This window comes from Hyaena hyaena, unplaced genomic scaffold (assembly GCF_003009895.1).
Source record: "Hyaena hyaena isolate Hyena2069 unplaced genomic scaffold, ASM300989v1 scaffold_30, whole genome shotgun sequence".
NCBI lineage: Eukaryota > Metazoa > Chordata > Mammalia > Carnivora > Hyaenidae > Hyaena > Hyaena hyaena.
Window position 1 is genome coordinate 5,214,307 of NW_024080662.1, and position 15,787 is coordinate 5,230,093.

The 15,787-nt window shown below is 53.4% G+C and overlaps 1 protein-coding gene across 3 annotated transcripts in view; it reads right to left on the reverse strand.

The window, feature by feature from the left end:
• Nucleotides 1-15,787, reverse strand: part of MAU2 (MAU2 sister chromatid cohesion factor) — a 30,133-nt gene that overhangs the window by 4,138 nt on the left and 10,208 nt on the right. The window contains exons 5-17 of one of the 3 annotated variants that reach the window (XM_039228220.1): nt 14,401-14,495; nt 11,843-11,870; nt 11,383-11,538; nt 10,012-10,158; nt 9,833-9,923; nt 8,592-8,695; nt 7,573-7,650; nt 7,212-7,277; nt 5,048-5,134; nt 3,669-3,718; nt 3,396-3,473; nt 3,107-3,218; nt 151-241 (exon numbers count right to left, since the gene is read on the reverse strand). In XM_039228220.1, the coding sequence (XP_039084151.1) occupies nt 151-241; nt 3,107-3,218; nt 3,396-3,473; nt 3,669-3,718; nt 5,048-5,134; nt 7,212-7,277; nt 7,573-7,650; nt 8,592-8,695; nt 9,833-9,923; nt 10,012-10,158; nt 11,383-11,538; nt 11,843-11,870; nt 14,401-14,495 (1,183 nt within the window). The remainder of the gene's footprint in view (nt 1-150; nt 242-3,106; nt 3,219-3,395; nt 3,474-3,668; nt 3,719-5,047; nt 5,135-7,211; nt 7,278-7,572; nt 7,651-8,591; nt 8,696-9,832; nt 9,924-10,011; nt 10,159-11,382; nt 11,539-11,842; nt 11,871-14,400; nt 14,496-15,787) is intronic. The other 2 variants (XM_039228219.1, XM_039228218.1) reach the window with 2 other exon arrangements.

Sequence of the window (15,787 nt, forward strand, 5' to 3'; positions counted from 1 at the left end):
CTGTGGAGCCTGAGTATATGCTGGAATTGGGGCTGTGCCCTGTAGAGGCCCAATCTGAGCAGAAGCTAAACAGGGCTTACCCAGTACCTTCTAGGCTTGGGTTCTTCCCAGCGGCCCTGATCTCTGCAAAGGGCTGGCTGCTGCACTCACCTCTCAGCAGGGCTGATGACCACAGCTGCACTGACATGTCTGGGATCTTGCTAGCCAGCTGCATGGCAGGCACCACCATGTTGTTACTCTCCTGTTGATCAAGAGCAACCAGGGAAGGGAGTGGGGACTGGGCCAGCAGCAGGGGCAGCCTAGGACCCACTTGCCACACCCAGCCCAGGCTGTGCCCTCTTCCTGCTGACTGGCAAGCAAGCTCCTACTCCTACTTCATGGCCTTCTCTGAAGTACTCTTCTTCTTTTTTTTTCTTTTTTTTTTCAGAGACAGAGAGAGAGAAAGGGAAGAAGGGTGGAGGAGCAAGCAGAGGGAGAAAGTCTCAAGCAGGATCCATGCTCGGTGCATAGTCCAATACAAGGTTCAATCCCACAACCCCAGGATCACGCCCTGAGCCACAATCAAGAGTTGGATGCTCAACCAACTGAGCCACCCAGGCACCCATATGAAGTACTCTTCAACACCTCAGGGAAAAATAAAGTGCCCTCACTCTTCAACTCTGCATGTACTTCCTCACTGGGGCACTGTTGGCTATGAACAAGTCTACGTGCCTTTGTTCTTTCTCACCAGAACAAAAGGCACTGGCAGCAGATCAGGAGCCAACTAGAAATGCACATTCAGAGGTCCCAGGGCCTGGGGGAGGAAGCAGTCTGCCCTGGTGGGATGGGAGTGATGAGGGCTGAATGGGTAAAGGAAGAAGGGAGGTTTCTCTGCTACCTACAAGTCCACTCTTGTGGGAGGTTACCTGACATGCAGGGCTGCGGGACACCAGGGCATGTTAACTCTCCAACCCTGACTGAGTGGCCGTACAACGCCACTGTCCTCAATGCCCAGCATGTGCTAAGAGTGGACAGGGGGCCATAAACACCCATCCCTGACCCCATGGTGATTGGCACCACTGCTCTGACCCCACTTAGCCTAGGGACCACAAGCTCTGCTAGCCTGAATGCTGGATTCAAGGTGACATGGGAAAAATCCCTACCTACCAGTTGCTGGCAAACACCTGCCATGTAGCCAAGAGTCCTACAAATCATCAACAGCAACTCCCGTAGCCCAGCTTCAGCACAGACCAGATCAGGTAAGACACACCTCCTCACAGACACAGAAGCCCAATGCCTTCACACTGCCCTAAGGCTGGTACCTCAAAGATGAACTCCAGGTGGGTCTCAAAGCTTTTCAAAATTGAATGAGGTCCTTCCAAGTTCTCAGAATGCACAACAGAACTAATCTACTCCTTTAGGCCTGGGGTTGGGACTCTGTTTGGAAGCTGCCAGAAGGACAGTATCTGTTGGCTCTCCTGGGCAGGCTCCCCCATGCCAGCCTTGTGGCCCTCTTCTGGTATGAAAATGTATGATTCTGAGAGGTATCTGTGTGGGGCTGCTCACAAACTTATGATGCCTGTGGACACTCTAGGCTGGCAGGCCCAGGTAGAGTTGGCCGTGTCCGGGTATAGCTCCTTTACACCTGGAGCCACTTGAGCCCAGGCCTGGTCTAAGGGCCCTTGGGGGGGTCCCATGTCACTCCACACAGGCCCAGACAAACACGGAGCAGTGGAGGCTCCTAAATAAGTTCTGTAGGATGCCCCAGGATCGCCCCAAACATGAACCAGAGTGCAGCTGAAAAACTGCTTTGCTACCCTGCCTTATTCAAGGTGGTTTCTGGAGACTTCTAGACAAATGAGAGCCAGTGAGGTCTGGTTCTAAGCCTGGGTCTGCAGTCTGGGGCTGTGTGATCTTCATCTCCCCATCTGGAAAGTGGGGTAATCACATCCACCACACCGAGACACGAGGTGGGCAGCTCACACTCGGCAGTGCCTCATGTTGAGCCCCTTGTTCCCCACATGGCCCCTAAACACACTGAAGCCACTGCTCTCAGTGCGCTCAGAGGCTGAGGAAGAGGGGACAGCATACTCAAGAAGGAGAAGAGCTGTGCTGTCCTCTCCCTTTGGAGGTGGTGATGTCCCCAGTGTTTAGGCCATGGCCACCAGGACCTGAGCTGCAGGGCCACAGCAAGTGCTTGTCATGTGACTGTGGGGAGGGAGATGTGCCAAGGTTGCTAAAAATGCTTATTCTGTGGGAGCTCTAGGGTTTGATCAGAGGAAACCCTGTGGGCCAAGGGTTAGCTAAAGCGAGGCTGGCTCAACTACGAAGCAGATGCTGCTTCAAAATTCTTGCGGCCACGAAGAAAACCCTCAGCCAATGCTACAGAAAAACACAAGATATCAAATTATGAAACAGCCTAAAAAACAAAACCTATGCGTAGGCAGAGGCAGCTGGAAACAGCTGGAACACAGAAGACATGCAATCACTTCCCCCATGCTTCTCAGACTTCCTATGATGAACACGTCATGTTAGATAACATGAACAAATGCTACCTTAAAAAATATTACTCCCCTCATGAGGTCTACAAGTGAAGAGTAGGTAACAATGCACACTCCAGATACTCCATCTGACTCAGAGACCTGGAGTTGGTTGATCCCACTGGGGACCAGTCCCCATGAGGCCATTCTAGGTAAGGGTGAAAACACAGGGTGCCCTGAGGATGACACTGTGTGTGCTGGGCAAAATGGAGCCTGAGGGCCCTGGCTGAGAAGACATACCTCTCCGCCCCCAGGTATTAACACAGAACGGGGAACGTGCCCCTGGCCCCCCAAGCTCTGGATAGCCCTCAGGGCTCTAACTACTGCCTCTGCTTAACCACTGCCTGCATACAGCACTGGACCCGTCTGCCTCACAGACCCACCCTTCAGGGATCTAAAGCTCCCCCAACCCTGCTTCCCATGATGCCAAGGTGCCCCTGCCTTCACGGAGCCTCATGAAGCAGTGAGGAGTGGGCAGGTTACTGAGATAAAATCATGGAGGGGCACAGGATGCAAAGTGCTGCTGGGTGGTATTTCGTAAGCACTGTGCCAGCCCCCAGCCTCTTAGGCCAGCCCCGGGCACTCACTCTGTGGTTCCCCAACACATAGAAGATGTGGCCCAGAAGCACCAGGGAGCAGGCTGTGAGCCGGTTCAGGTCCTCTGCATTGGACATCTTCAGAGTTTCTCGAAGAAATCGCCTACGTGAAAACAAATGCTAAAGCCCCATGGGGATGCCTTATCGGTAGGAAAAGGCAGCAGCAGCCCCAAGGCCCTGAGTAGAGCCCACCTTTCTTAGGGACAGAGGGCCTTGGGCACATGCTGTCAGGGAGCAACGCAGGAGGGCATGGGGCAACCAGTCCTCTCCTGGTACTCACTTGGCCTCATTGTAGCGTCCCTGGAAGAAGGAGAAGAGCCCTCGCACATAGAAAGCTGCTGCTCGGAGGCAGTGTGAGCTGATGGGAGAGAGCGGTCACACTTTGGTGAGATTTTTGTGAATACAGCCGGTTAACAAAGGGGAGTGGGCAGAGGACGGGGAGAGAGGTACAGATACACAGGGCAGTTGGGTATTCCAGCACTGACACCACCCCAAGAGCAGAAAGAGTCTAAGACGATAGGTCTAATGGGCACTCCGCACTGGGTCCTCCTACCTGACAGGGAAGCTATGGTCTGGATTGATCCTCTCCAACAAACTGTACAGCTGTGGTGGAAATGTCAGTTAGAATCATCTTGAATAAACACGAGAAAATTCAGCCTCAAACAGCCACTAAATGACTAGGGCTGCTTGCATCTTCCCAACCCAAACTTTACCCCAATCCCATTCCTGGGTAACCTGCCAGGAGAGGGGTCAGGACCTACAAGAACAGATGAGAGCACTTTAGGAGGCTGCACAGAGCTGTCTACTTCCTTGTCCCCCCCACCCGATGGGAATCATGGCCTCTGGTGTGAAGGGCTGGGGTCCTCACACCCTCAGCCTGCCCTGTGTCAGATGAAGGGGACTGGGGTGTCAGGGCAGCTGCTTAGTCTCAGCCTCTGTATGGTCAGAGGGGCCCTGTGTGGAGGAGTGAGGTGGTGAGATCAGCCCACATGGGCCTTGTCAGTTGGGGGTGGGCTTTATCTGAAGGTCCAGGGATCCTGGGAGGCTCTGATAGGCACCATGTGACTGATGCTTTAGGTCCCCTCCAGCTACCAAGGAAGGGGTAGGGGATAAGGGTTGAAGTGGCCTGAAGTTACTCCCAGTGTCCCCATAGCACCTCCAAGAGGCAGACACTGAGAGGGCAAAAATCCTCCATGAGCCACCAAGTGTGACCCATGGAGGCCACTCCTGGCCCTAAGATGACCTGTCCATTGCTCCCTGACTGCTGGAGCATTAAGTCTGGGCTTTCTCTGCTCCCTGCAGCCCAAAGCATCCAAACTAACCCAGAAGTTGGGAGGTCAGCCAAACTTTTTATAGACAAGAGATAAAATGAAAACCATGAAGGTAGAAAAGTAACTAAATCTGAGATACTCTGGAAGCAGGATGCCAGCACTGGGAGGGGAGGCAGTGACCCTAGGGCTGAGGGGAGGATCCCAGGGCTGAGGGTCGCAGGGGGAACCTGGTGAGGGCACCTGTCCCGTGAGGACAAGCCCTGGGACCCCCTACCCCTTAGGAGGCTGGGTCATTAGGACAACCTAGGAGTACAGTGCAAAGGACTGCCTGCCTGAGCTGCTGCTCCTCGTAAGCCACGAGGCCTCCTGACATTCTAGAACAGACAGCTCAGGGTAGAAGAAACTGGATTTCTTCTGTGGGACTCAATAAAGCTTGGCTCATTTTTAACAAGGAGAAGTGTAATTTAGCTAGGGAACGTTCCTGTCCGAGATCCGGCCTGCCCTAGCCATGCTTGCAACTCTGTGTGGGACACAAGTGTGCCACTTGCTGAAGAATGGAAACCCTGGGGCTGCTGAGATCTGCTGGTGCCCAGGACAACCCCAACCCCACCACCATCGAATAAGAGCTAAAAAGATACCAAACATGAAGCATGTCACCTACTACCTCTTGGTGTCTATTTCCTTCCCGTATATACACACTCGCCAGATTGGTCACAATGAAGGCCCACAGCTCCTGGTGGTTGGTGAGCTAGAACAGGACACATGGGCATTAGAGGGCTAGGCTGGGCACAGCCACATCACACCAGGGCCACTCAGTGGCATAGGAGCCACCCAAGTGCTCCACAGCAACTCATCCAGAATCACTTGACTCATTTCATTTCAGACATATCCCTTTGCCTCCCTCCTAAACCCCAAGGGCATAGAGTCGTTAGTTCTTTTCACTATCAAACTGTCATCTGCACTGTAAGAAATTCAGGAAACAAAGGAAAACCAGCCACCCCTGCCCCTGCCCCGCCAACACACTGCATTTTAGTCCATTTTCTGCTTGTTTCTCAGGACTGAGACCTGGGCAGCCCCTTCCTCCACACTACAGTCAGTGATGCCTGGGACTCCAGTGTGGGCTGACACAGCAGAAGCACTTGCTAGTCCTGGGGAGGACACTGCCAGGAGGGTAGCTGAGACTGTCAGAGACCAGAGATGCTGCCGATGGCTGGTAGCAGATGACCGTTGTCCCCAGCTCTTCTTGGGAAATAAAAACGGTCAAAAGAGAGATCAATCTGAGAGGCCCGAGTGTTACCCAGATCCTGGTTGCCAGCGGGGCCGAGTACAGCTATATAAGAGGCTGAAGATGCCTAGAACATGCAGACCTTCCCCTGCCCCACCAGGACCCCAGCATGTGCCAAGGAAGCCCAGAAGGTCTTCTGATGTGAGCAAAGACACTCTGGTTTATTTTGTTTGTTGGAAGACCACAGGAAGAGCACGTGCTCGGGGCCAGGGGGTTTGAGTGTGTATCCTGGCTGCACCACTTCCCACGTGGCCTGTAGGAGAGCCATGCGGACTCCCTGAGGCACAAAATATCAAAGCAGCAGCAGCCACTTGTGGGAAGTAAGGCGGGGAGGGAGGGGTGGAGAGCACTTCGTGGGGCCATGGGATAACTGCAGGCAACACAGGGTGGTGTGTATGGGGGTCCTGGTATCACTGCAGCTGGCAGCAGAAGCTGACCAGGGCTCAGCGGAATGGACATAGATGGGAAGGCCCAGAAGGCCATGGAAGTGGACACCACGTCTACTCTCACACTCTGGCATGCAGCCAGAGGCTCCTAACATTGCCAAGACAAGCAGCAGGGCTGGCGGCATCCACAGCCACACAGAGCATCTCAGAGGAGCAGCAATGCCGCTGAGCCCAACCCCAGGAGCAAAGAGATCTGTAGACTGACACAAGGGACAGAGCAGAGCTCCCCATCTGACAGGGCACACGCAGCACCCTCAGCAACTTTACTCGAGTCACACAGCCACCCCCAGGTCCCAACATCTCTGCCTGGGGCCTCCTCAGTCCCCCTGGGAGGAAAGTGTTGCTAGCCTCCTTTTCCTGTGAGGACATCGAGGCCAAGGTAGGGATGTGCTTATCTGGTCCTGGAACAAGGCAGGCAGACTGGGACCTGGCACTGGGCTAGCAACTCCCAGACCTGGGGGTTGGGGGACGGGGGAGAGGAGGTGTCTCTCAAGGAGGATGTGGCACCAGCTTTCTACCAGGGCTCAGGGGGACCCATCAGAGGCAAGGGCATCGTCCCAGCAGAGCTCCCTCATGATCTGCAGCACCAGGTATCCTCTGTCCCCGCAGCAAACTCGGCCGCTGTAGGGTGAGGGCAGACCCAGCTCTGTGTCCCAGGACTGCCCTGAACCCTGGCAAGTGACTCTGCATTTTCAGCTGTGACAGGAGCCAACACCATCCCGGCAGGATATTAGGAAGGCTGGGAATCAGGAGTGAAAGAGGCTGCAGAGGTACCAGTGGGCTCTGGGCTCTCCCTGGTGGTTGCCCTCCAGGTTAGCTGGGGAACCCCCACCCTAGGCTAGCCAGAAGCCTCCTTGCCCATAGCTATCTCCTGTCATACTGTGTTGCCAGTGGCGGCCCTGACCCATCTGAGTAGCCCAGAACCTGCCACGGGAAGCCCCGGCCTGTCATTGCCATGGGCCGCCATCAAGCTGAACACTGGAGAATGGCCCGCTGAACACGGTTTCATGCAGAGGCTGTCCTCATCACAGACCATGCCTGACTCCTCACGGAGAAGCACCGCCCGCCCCGTGGAGTGAGGGCAGGCACCTTACCCGCAGGGCTGTGGTGAACTGGGCTTCTGCATTGTCCATGCAGTTGACAGAGACACAGTATAGGCCCTGGAAGAAGAAGGCATTGAGGCCCCAAAGGCACGCAGTCTCCCCCGGTGCACAACTAAACACACAGGAGCCTGGTAAGCGACTATTGAGCCAGCTACACCTGAGCTTTACTCTGGCAAAGAGGCGGAAAGATGGCATGCTTAATTATTCCCTCCCTCCAGGACCTAAGTCAACTCAGACTTAAGATGCCAGTCAGAAGGAAGCCCGCTGGAAATATTCTGGATCCTGCGCGGGGCAGCAATCACGGGATCACCAACGGGAACCGGGCTGGGGGCAGGCAGCCCAGTGAACTCACCAGCAGCGTGTGCAGCTGCGCGGCGTGGTTGGAGAAGAGCCGGGGGGACTGCTGGCACAGCTGGCAGACCTGGGAGATCTGCCGGGAAAGAGCATGCTCAACGTCACATGGGCTGTAACACGGGACCTGGTATCCCAGCAGCATTTTGGAGAACCTCAAAGCTGACACGTGTGCCTGCATCCTACCTTCTCTAACTCAGGCACAAAGTCCCAGCAACGGTGTTTGTTGTGAAGGCAAGTGTGGCCCTGACCTCCTCGAGAATGATGACCCTTGTCCATCGCCACCACCACATCCTCCCTTTCTGCCATGTCTCAGCCATATAGCACCTTCACCTAATCAGGGCCCCCGCCCCTCTCAGGAAGGTGAGCATCAGAGATTATGGATCGGGTCAGGAGGAATGTTAGGAACACTGTCAGGGGACCCCAAATTCTCAGAACCCATGTCTGCCTACTTTTAGAGAAAGGACTATTATTGATTTCTCTTTTATTTTTTGCTTGTTTATTTATTTTTGAGAGACAGAGAGACAGACAGACAGAGGAGGGGCAGAAAGAGAGACATACACACACAGAACCCGGAGTAAGCTCCAGGCTCCATGGTGTCAGCAGAGGCCAATGCAGGGCTCAAACTCACAAACTGCAAGATCATGACCTGAGCTGAAGTCGGACCCTTAACTAACTGAGCCACCCACACGTCCCTCTCTTTTTTCAGTAGGCTTCATGCCCAGCACAGAGCCCAGTGTGTGGCTTGAACTCACACCTGAGATCAAGACCTGAGCTGAGATCAAAAGTATGACGCTCAACCAGCTGAGCCACCCTGCCCCAGGACCTCTGACTTCTGTACCATATTCTCTGATTAGTTGTGTGAATCAGGGTCATGAATTAACAAGTTATAGTGATACAAGGGTGGATATTCTACTGACACACACTGGGCAAATTTACGTTCTCCCATGTGACAACCTCTGAGACGTGGCAAACTCCAATAGTTTTCCCACCCATGTTTGTGGCCTCTGGTGGCATTACCTCCTGCAATGCAGTAGCCTTGTGTCCCGTGACGAGCCTACACATGATGATGTGCTCAAGCAGGATCACTTGGAAGGAGGACAGGATAGGGCTGCAGTCAAGCACTGGGGATGAGAAGTGGGGGTGAGCACTCAAGGTACAGCTAGAGAAGAGACCCCAGGAGACTGACACAGAGCCTCCTGGGGACTTCACACCCTCCCATCCCCCATCACACTGGCCCTTTGGCTGCCCATCTGCTCTGCTGGGCACCAGCTCTGTCACCTCACTTGATGCCCGCTGCACCCTAGAGCAAGTGGGCTCATCTCCCTGTCCAGGTGGGGAGACAGCCAGGTTTTAGTGACGAGAGTGTTCTAAGAATAAGAAACCCTAAGAGGTTTTTCTTCCATCTTTATTCCACTCTGACCCAGGGGAGTGCTCAGGAGCACTCTGGACACAGTGGTTCTAGAAATGTTGAAGTAGCCCAGGAGACTGAAAGTGTGCAAAAGGCCTTAGGCAGCAGTGAGGGGAGCCAGCTATTGGGTTCCGTGAGAGGCTGCCCTCACCCTGGAACCAGACAGTGCCCACAGCCCTTTCCCAACTCATCTGGAGGGAAAGAACCGCCATCTTTGTGGGCTTTGATTCTACAGTCCTGAAGGCTCCTCCCCTGCTGGCACTTAGGAGGGCACAGGAAGCAAACGAACAGATTAAGAGGGGTGCTGAGCCAGCTACAGACACATGCAGTTCTCAGATCCTACTAGTCAAAGGACCCCTGGTCCCACCAGATGGATTAGTTGAGCATCCAGGCAGAACCCAGGACCTCTAGAGAATCTGTTGTTGGTCAGTGAGAACGGAGTTCCAATCCTAGTCTCACCAAGCGTTGATTCTCAGTCACAACACTGAGAACAGAGAGCAAAAGCAGCTGCCACCTCTTTCAACTGAGCACTGCTGTCCCAACAGGCTCTGCTGGTGACCCACTAACTTCACAGCCATCTTAAGCAGTGGGAGGATACGACAGAGACGGTACAAGATACAGAATAAGGATCAACCCTAGGCTTGGCCTGCTCTGCCCCTCTCCCAGACTGCCCCCATCTTCCAAATGGGTTAACAAGACCCATGAGGCAGGGACTCATGGTGACTGCTCAGCAATGTTGTCATTCTGGATTCTTCAGGCCAGTATAAGAGGTGGCACTTAGGCCACCCACCAGGGGGCGCTGTGGCTAAGCGACCTACCAATGGAACTTGGCCCCAAAGAGAAAACTTACTCTTGAGCTTCTCCAGCTGCATGAGAGCTTTGTCTGTGTATTTCTGTGCTTTCTCCAGGTAGCCGGCCTGCATGGAGTGCATCACGGTCACCTGGCAACAAGACCAGACAGCGGTGGTCACTGTGACCCTCTCCCCGCTCCCCCCCAGCCACTCTGGCCCCAGGCCTCTAAAGACTCACCAGGTAGACAAGCACACACATGTGCTCCTTGGGCAGCCAGTGGAAGAGGTCGGCAGGGTTGCTAGGCAGGATCTCATCATCGTGCAGCGTGGAGATGGTCTGGATGCACTGCTGCAGCTGCTTCAAGCACGGCTTCACACTCTTCACCTGGAGTGGGCGAGTGGTACCACATGCCTGAGTGCCTGTCCACTCCCAGCAGGTGCCATGTCCCTCAGGACACAAGGCACCCTCAGTGGCGGCTAGCCAGGTCCTGCCTGTCCAGCAACCTCTTAGCTCCCTCCTTCCAGGAGACCCTGCTATGCTCACCATTTGTAGGAACCCCACCCCTAGATTGGTCAGCCAGCTCTCAGGGAGCGGGGCAGGGCCAGGTAGGTCATCTGTGGGACTAAGGATTGGCCACCACCCAGTGCTGGGCCCAATACCAAGTCCTGCGAGAAGCCTGTCCAAAGATCCTGCTCAAGTCACGTTTCTTCTTTCCTGTAGTAACCCCAGGAGAGAAGGACAAGGCTGGGGCAGTTGGTTATCCTGGGGGATGGGAAGTGGCTAGCTGGGGTTCCTGCAGGCACCATGGTTTGTACAGACTGGTCTCTCTGCACAGGGAAGCCCTGTCCCAAGGACCCCACCGGCCATTTCCATAGCCATCAGCACTCCATGAGTGTTCTGTGTTCCTACGTGTTGAGTGTAGTGCTTGGCTCAATCGGCACAGCTAGGTGCAAGAGGGGGAACACAGGAAGCCCCTCACCAATGAGATACCTGTTTAGCACTTTCTGGGGCCTTCACAGCCACTAGGCTCCACCTGTAGCCTCCCAGCACAACAGAGAGGTCCTGCCTGTGGCTGGTCACCAGGACAGGGTGGGGTAAGATGGAGTAGCACCCCTAAAAGGCTGAGATGGTCACCCATGCACAGATGTAGCTGCTCCTGGACCCCATGAGGATTAGTGTACTCTTGGATATAGCTGATCCTGTCAGTCCCTACTCAAACAGCATAAAGCAGTCATCACCTGGGGAAGGGGGGTGGACACACACTGCTTGAGCACCCGCTGTGTGCCTGGCACCATGCCAGAATCCTTGGTTTATTCTCATGAATTCCCCAAAATGCAACTGTCCATGCACTGAGTGGCCATGTATGCTGCAAGTATTCCTGCCATAACGCTGGAAACAGGAGACTCCCATTCTCAGAGTGCTCTCTGCTCACGGGGACAGAGCACTTGTGCCAGACTATGACAAGGTATGGAATGGAAGCTGAGCTCTCAATGACAGACATGTTGTGTGGCTAGTGACAGGATGCAACCACAGAGGTGACATCTTGGCAGAAGTCTACTCACAGCCTGCTCAGTCCCCATCAGCCCTCACATGGGAGGCACTACGTACCTGCCCAGCATCCAAATAGTGGGTCACCTGGAGCACTAGGAAGAAGACACGCAGAGACTCCTTCTGGATGGGGTTCCCTTGCCAGTTCTCAACTATCTGTCCACAGAGGGTCAGCAGCGGGTGGACTTCCTGCAACTTGCGCTCCATCAGCAGCAGCTGGGGAGGGAGACGCAGGTGGTGGGAGCACCTCTTGGTGCACAGGGCTGTCCCCCTCCAGGGGACCACCAGCACCACACAGAGAGGGCATGAAACAAACCCAGGCTGCTCCTTCCTTAGCACAAATCCCAAACCTGGAACCTGAGGTTCATTTCTGAACCCAGCAGGGGCCCCAGGACCTCGGCCTTGCTGCAGCCCACTGTGCATGAGGGTCTGGGCCCCCAAGCGGGCTGCACCATGGCAAGTGAGCAGGACCGGGGCTCATGTCCTTCAACCAGCCCCACTCCACCCATCCTTGACTTACCATCCCTTTGCTGAGCAGGAACAATGCCCTGAAAAAGAGAGGGTGAGTCAGTCTGTGGGGCCCTGGCATCTCCTGGGATGACTGTGCCACCCCAATGTTCACGGGGACCTAATGTGCCACTTCAGGGGATAATTAAGTGGATGACAAGTCCCTGGTGGTCCCCAGTCCCCAGTGAGATGTGTTTTATTTACAACTGTTCTTTTTTACCCTATTTGATCTTTCTTTACTATTTTTGCCTGGTTTACATGTTCACAAGGCTCAAAAGCTCAGAAGGCATAAACAAGTGCTCAGAAAGTGTGGAGGAGCAGAGCACGGAAGGGCAAGTCTGCCGTAATTTCCCTCTGGCTGACAGAGTGGATGGGGATTGTGTGTCAGTGGGTAGAACTGGGCAGGGGGGAAGCACGCAGGCTCAGGGGCCTGAACTCAAATCCACGCCTCTGGATCTGACCCTCTGAGTCTCCTGAGGGTCAAAGGATAAACTTAGGAAGCCCCAGGCACATAAGCAGCCTCACCACCCTGTATCCTCCCTCAGGGGGCAAAGGCCAGGAGGTTTCTATAATCACACTTAAACCTTTTTGTAACTTTCTAAAAAGGTACACACACTGCTATCATAAGCAGAAAAATTATAAAATGAGCATGTTAAAAAACTTATGATTTGGGGGGCGCCTGTGTGGCTCAGTTGGTTAGGCGTCTGACCCTTGGTTTCAACTCAGGTCATGATCTTATGGCTTTGTGTGTTCAAGTCCCACATCAGGCTCCATGCTGGCAGCACAGAACCTGCTTCGGATTCTCTCTCTCCCTCTCTTGCTGCCCCTCCCCTACTCGTGCTATCTCTGTCTCTCTCAAATAAATTAAAAAAATTTTTTTAAATATTTATTATTATTTTTTTTTAGAATGAAGTTCTTTTTTTAAATGTTTTTTATTTATTTCTAAGAGAGAGAGAGAGAGAGAGTGTGAGCAGGGGAGGATTAGAGAGAGAGGGAGTCACAGAATGAAACAGGCTCCAGGCTCTGAGCTGGCAGTCAGCACAGAGCCCGACGCGGGGCTCGAACCCATGAACCGCGAGATCATGACCCAAGCGAAAGTCGGATGCTTAACCGACTAAGCCAACCAGGCGCCCCTAAATATTTATTATTTTTAAAAGGTTTTATTTTTAAGTAATTTATCTAATATGGGGCTCAAACTCACAACCCCAAGATCAAGAGTTGCATGCTCTTTTCCCTGAGCCAACCAGGCGCCCCAAGCATGTTAAAACATTTAGAGAACAGCCAAAATAACAGGGGAAGGAGCCGGGGCAGTCAGGCCTCAAACTCAGCTCCCAGGTGCTTCAGTGCACTAGTGTGGGGGAAGGGCTGCTGCTTTCAGGAATCCCTGTGGTTGTGCAAGGCCCACAGGCCCCCAGTTTGTTCAATATCAAAGTCTTTGTCCTGAGAATCCTGGAAGAATCCCTAAGAGCTCTACCTGACACCCCATTAAGTAGGTACCATTCTTCTCATTTTCTGGGTGAAGAGACTGAGGTGGGGAGGTCACAATCACACAGCACAACAGATGCCAATGCTCCAGGCCACCACGCCATTCCTTGTTACCTCGTGGCAGGTAGACTATAGGGTCTACACCCAGGCACAGAAGCCTGTAAGGAGACACTCTAGAGAGAACGTGTATAGTGTTCAGCTGTCCCCACGCCCTGTAGGGCCTGTCACCATGAACTCAGTAATAGCTAAAGCACAAGGCAGGGGGGCAGGGAAGACCAGGAATCTGGGCCAGAGTGTGTGACAGCCACCATCTCAGGGCAGGGTGGCCGAGAGTCCAAGACGGCCTGGGGGGAACTGAGTGGCTCCTGCGGGCAGTTTCAAGTCTAGAGCTCAAAAAATATAGAGTTGAAAACAGTTGCTTCCCAACAATTTCATGGGATAAGATCAGCCCTTGTGAAACCTAAGTTTCTAGAACCTCAATGCTTACCACTGAATAAGACCACTGTTGTCTGGTGCCTGTCTACTGCAGAGGCCTCTTCTCTTTCAGGGCAAAAGAGACAGACTGGCCGTCTTCACAGAGGGTACACAGTGAAGCACCAGTGCCCTCTCACCCCTGATCCCAAGGCAGTCTCCAGACCCTGGTCTAAGCAGTTCTGTGGTAACATGAACCTACATCCCCTCTTTTATATAAATGTCCACTCACTCTGTCTGCTGTTATACATCTAACGGCAGGACCGCTGAGGCTGCCCACAGGCACTGCCAAGCAAACCTTCTCGGAGCGCTGCTCTTGCATCTGTGCCAGAAAGGGGCCAGCCCAGCACATCACACAAACACCTCTTAAGAGACACGACATTCGTGCAAGCACCAAGAATGCAGTCTGCTCTCCTGCATCAGTTGCCTTTCCCCTCCAACTTCATAAATCAGCCGGGCAAGAAATGTCTGGTGCTGTTTTAATCTCCACGTTTTTTCCTACACACCAAAGTGATCCCCCTTTCAAGCCAGAATGCCAATTCTCTTTGTTGTCCAGGACAACACAGCCAACTGTTTCCAAGTAAGAGAGAGAGTGGTGTCGATAGAGGCGCCTACCGTGTGTACTCAGATCCCACAACTCGGGCGTACTCAGCCCCCACGCCCAGGAGGTCGCAGGCTGACACCAGGTCCTTCTCAAGCGTGTGCAGTTGCTATAAGGGAGAGAGAGCAATGACTTACTTTACAGTACCTAGTACCTGACCTCAGTGCTCTGTTGGTGGCTTAAAACTGAACTTCCCACACCTCAACAAAATTGTCTCAGTGTCAGTTATGAGCTAAATCAACCAAATTATCTCATCACATTAATTGTTTTGGGTACAGAACTCCACTTCATCTACAATGTACCTCATTTAAGCTTAATGGCTCACAGAGCCAGCAGTTAATACTTACAGGCATAGATTCCCCAAGACTTTGTGAGTGTGTCTGTGTGCTTTGTAGACTGCCTTTGGGGGCAGTCACTAGGTAGGCAGCCAAAGGAGCCCCAAGCAAAGAGGGACTCCCTCAGGGATAAGCACCTATAGATGTTTCAAACAGAGAGACTTTAACAGGTTCAAAGAAAGATACACTTGCAGGGCCTTGGTCAAAAGCTTGGGCTCCTAATGCATGGGGTGACCACCAACTCAGGTGACTCACAGTCCAGCTGTGCAGGCAGGTGATAGTGCTGTGTCATGAAGGGTAGGTGAGAGCAGCCTGGGGGGCAGACAGTTCTGAGACAGCAGAGATGGAATCCAGCCAATGAGGGGGAGGTATGGGCAGAGCCCAGAACAAAAGAGGCGTCTCTCACAGTTGAGTCTACCTGTCCCTTATCTTGACCCCCAGCCGGCAGGCCCCTCCAGTGCAGCCAGGAAGGCTCAGCCGAGAAAGCTTCCCACTGCTTGAGTGTCTCAGAGCATAGGGACCATCTATATCTGGGGAGATGAAGGGAGGATGGAGCCCAGGCTTGACTCAGGCATTCATTGCCCAATAGGTAGCCCCATGCAATCTTAGCTCAGTCCTTCCTTCCAAAACACAGCGGGCTACCGGCAAAAAATGCTCCCCAAATAAATTTATTAAAAAAAATTTTAAGTTTATTTTTGAGAAAGACAGAGACAGCGTGAGTGGAGTAGGGGCAGAGAGAGAGGAAGAGACAGAGAATCCCAAGCAGGCTCCATGCTGCCAGCACAGGGCCTGATGGGAGGCTTGAACTCATGAAACCGTGAGATCATGACCTCAGCTGAAACCAAGAGTCAGATGCCTAACCAACTGAGCCATCTAGGTGCCTCTCCCCAAATTTAAACCAACACAGATCAAATGAAGCACCAGGAGGGAGGAGAACATGAAGACAGGCCCTGTGGCAGCCCCTAGGGGGATAGACACTCTCACCATTTCCCTGGGTGCTGGTTGTTCAGGGGGGTACCGCCAAGGACAGAGGCTGGTCCACAGGTAAAAGAAATGTCCCTGTGTC